The following is a 3,805-nucleotide window of genomic DNA, read 5'->3' on the forward strand; positions in this document are numbered from 1 at the left end:
AAATGTGAAGATCCATTTCTGCAAAAATGCTGTTTGAATTTTGGAAAGGATGAGATGAATATGTAGGTCCACTTGGGTAGTACTGACATCTTGACAACATTAATTCTTTCTATCATGAACAAAGAATATCTTCCCATTTATTTAAGTCTTCTTTAATATCTTTAAGCAATGTTTTATAGTTTTCAGTTTATAAATCTTTCACATCTTTGGTTAAGTTTATTTCTAGATATTTTATTTCCTTAGATGCTATTGTAAATAGAATTGATTTCTTTTTTTTTTTTTTTTTTTTTTTTTTTGAGACAGAGTCTCACTTTGTTGTCCAGGCTAGAGTGAGTGCTGTGGCGTCAGCCTAGCTCACAGCAACCTCAAACTCCTGGGCTTGAGTGATCCTTCTGCCTCAGCCTCCCGAGTAGCTGGGACTACAGGCATGCGCCACCATGCCCAGCTAATTTTTTTTATATATATATCAGTTGGCCAATTAATTTCTTTCTATTTATAGTAGAGACGGGGTCTCGCTCTTGCTCAGGCTGGTTTTGAACTCCTGACCTTGAGCAATCCGCCCACCTCGGCCTCCCAAGAGCTAGGATTACAGGCATGAGCCACAGCGCCCGGCCTTAGAATTGATTTCTTAATTTATATTTCACAGTATTACTTGCTAGAATATAGAAACATCTGATATTTGTGTGTGGATCTTGTACACTGCAACTTTGCTGAATTTTTATATTAGCTCTGATAGCTTTCATGTAGATTATTTGGAATGTTCTACATACAAGATCATGTCATATGTGAAAATGGGGTATCAAAGTCTTCAACTAATATTGTATAGCTATCACTTAAATTTCATCAGTGTTTGCTTATATATTTGCAGCCCTGTAGGTTGGTGTATGTATAAGTATTATATCTTCTTTATGAATTAAACTTCATTAACACATAATGTTTTTTTCTGTCTTATAACAGTTTTCAATCTAAAGCCTATTTTGCCTAATATTAGTATAGCCACCTAGCTGTCTTCTGATTATCACTTCCATGAAATGTCTTTTTACATTCCTTTACTTTTAACTTATGTGTGTTTCCAAGTGAATCCGTTTTTGAAAGTAGATAGAGTTAGCTTTTATTTGTGGTTTTTTAAATTTATTGTGTCAATTTTTGCCTTTGGATTGAAGAATTTAAGTCACTTACATTGAAAACAATTATTAATAAAGCCTTATGTCTGCCTTTTTACTATGTGCTTTTATATGCCTTGTATATTTTGCCCCTTATTGCCTTCATTACCACCTTTTTTTATGTTTAGTTGATTTTTATACTAAATCATTTTTTCATCTTATTTCCTTTTAGTGTATATATATTCTTTAGATCTTTTAACATTATAACAGGAACTACATTTAATATCCTAAATTTATAAAAAAACATATTAATGATTTGAATTGATATAAATGTAATTACAATCACATACAAAACTCAGCTTCTCTACAGCTTCATACTCCCATCTTATTATTTTCCTTCACTGTGAACATGGTCTGTGGCCATTACAACACTGCTAGCACATTTGGTTGCTGTAAATCTATGACTGTTTTCCAGAGTTCTAACAAAGGTTTTTCTGATGATTTCTCCTTTTTTTTTAAATGTTTCTATGAGGAAGAAGCATTTGGAATTGCCTTCTTCATCATTTTTTTTCTGATATTATTGCTTAACTTACTATTTTATTATTTCTTTTCAGGACAAAATACCAGCCTTATACATAATGACTCTTTTACTTGGGGATATTATTTGACATTATTTTAATGACTAGAGGGTGTGTCTAACAACCTTTGACATTTAATATGATTTTACTTATCTTCAAACATATATCCCAATTCTTCACACCCTCCTGCTATATCACATAAAACAGTGACATTTTTTGAGTAGTGTAGAGTACCACTTTAAACTTTATAAAGATATTATAAACTTCTTTTATATCTGTGTATAAGATTACTATATCATTTGTCATTAGGTTTTACTCAGCAATAACTGACAAACATATAATTATTCATTTTATGCTAAGTACTGTTAATAGTTTTCTAATAAATACAGAAGACAATTTGAATATGCTATTAGAACTTTCGGAGGAAGATTGAATATGTTAAGATCAGCTATATCTTTATGAAGGAAATATTGTTCATAGCATAATAATGTATTTGCACTTAATTTTGATATTTCCACATTTCTATAATACTAAAAATAAGTTTTATTTTTAATCTTATTTTTGAAATCAAACAAAAAAGAAAAGAAATATGGTGAGTTCTTTGATTGAAAAGCACTCGGTTCTTTACCACATCAGTCTAAAAGTATCAAAGGGGCAGGTGTTGGAGCATGATTTCAATAGGAAAAATAAAAATAGAGCCTAAGCTTTTGTGACAGATGTCAAGCATGCTGACAACTTTAAAAGAAAAATCATTTTCCTGATCCTGTGCAAGGAGACAGCTTGTAAGATTAAAGATGTATCTCTTTATCTATGTTTTTGGCAGATCATTTCCACTGAATAGAGCATGAAAGAACTTCAGATAGAGAAAAGGACTCCAGGAATTTTTATCATCTCAACCACACAAAAAGTATAATGAAAAGCCAAAAAGTATGGAAATATAAAAAATAAATACAAAACCTAAGCTTACCAGTGTTTTCTTCATGTTTTAAGCCCCAATATTACTCTGATAAATTTCTTTTCTGGCTTAAAATTTTAAATGCTCCAGTGGTTAAAAAAATAAATAAATAAACAAGCCACCAAACAGTAAATGGCATATAATAAATCCTTAATAAATAATTATTAAATGAATGCATAAATAGATTAACTTGATAATTCATCAATATTTGCTTGTAATACATGGCTCACCTTAGTTTATCTTGTCATTCAAAATGTTACCCAATTAGAATCACTGTCATCAAAAAGACAAAAAAATAGTAAATGCTGGTGAGAATGTGAAAAAAGGTAACTCTTATACACTATTTTTGGGAAATGTAAATTAGGATAGCCATTATAGAAAATAGTACAGAGGTTCCTCAAACAATTAAAAATAGAACTACCGGAAGAAGAGGAGGCGAGAACGACCCCCGGACCGACCAAAGCCCACGCGCCGCTGCATCCCCGCGTCCAGCGCCCACGTCCCGCCGCCGTCGCCACCATGCCCAAGAGAAAGGCTGAAGGGGATGCTAAAGGAGATAAAGCCAAGGCAAAGGACGAACCACAGAGAAGATCCGCGAGGTTGTCTGCTAAACCTGCTCCTCCAAAGCCAGAGCCCAAGCCTAAAAAGGCCCCTGCAAAGAAGGGAGAGAAGGTACCCAAAGGGAAAAAGGGAAAAGCTGACACTGGCAAGGAGGGAAATAATCCTGCAGAAAACGGAGATGCCAAAACAGACCAGGCACAGAAAGCTGAAGGTGCTGGAGATGCCAAGTGAAGTGTGTGCATTTTTGATAACTGTGTACTTCTGGTGACTGTACAGTTTGAAATACTATTTTTTATCAAGTTTTATAAAAATGCAGAATTTTGTTTTACTTTTTTTTTTTTAAGCTATGTTGTTAGCACACAGAACACTTCATTGTTGTTTTTTGGGGGAAGGGGCATATGTCACTAATAGAATGTCTCCAAAGCTAGATCGATATGGGGAAAACACCTTCCCCTTCTAGTTTTGAGAGACTTCCTCTTGGCTCTCGGGAGGAGGGATTCCCTGACGTTGACACATAGCCACCTTGGCACAGATGCCTTGTGGTATGGAAAAACTAATTTGTTTTTATGTCCTAGTCTCCCTCTCTGCCTTCAGCATAGTCTTAACTC

The 3,805-nt window shown here is 33.9% G+C and overlaps 1 protein-coding gene across 1 annotated transcript; it reads left to right on the forward strand.

The window, feature by feature from the left end:
• The first annotated feature begins 3,055 nt into the window (after positions 1 to 3,055).
• Positions 3,056 to 3,525, forward strand: LOC105881539 (non-histone chromosomal protein HMG-17). Its single transcript, XM_012783238.3, has one exon. It carries the CDS (start codon positions 3,156 to 3,158, stop codon positions 3,426 to 3,428), a length of 273 nt encoding a protein of 90 aa, XP_012638692.1. The 5' UTR covers positions 3,056 to 3,155; the 3' UTR covers positions 3,429 to 3,525.
• The last annotated feature ends 280 nt before the right edge of the window (positions 3,526 to 3,805 follow it).

This window comes from Microcebus murinus, chromosome 1 (assembly GCF_040939455.1).
Source record: "Microcebus murinus isolate Inina chromosome 1, M.murinus_Inina_mat1.0, whole genome shotgun sequence".
NCBI classification, from domain to species: domain Eukaryota; kingdom Metazoa; phylum Chordata; class Mammalia; order Primates; family Cheirogaleidae; genus Microcebus; species Microcebus murinus.

Bases quoted from the DNA above. Each gene is read 5' to 3' on its own strand.
- LOC105881539 (XM_012783238.3), top strand. From the start codon at position 3,156: ATGCCCAAGAGAAAGGCTGAAGGGGATGCTAAAGGAGATAAAGCCAAG.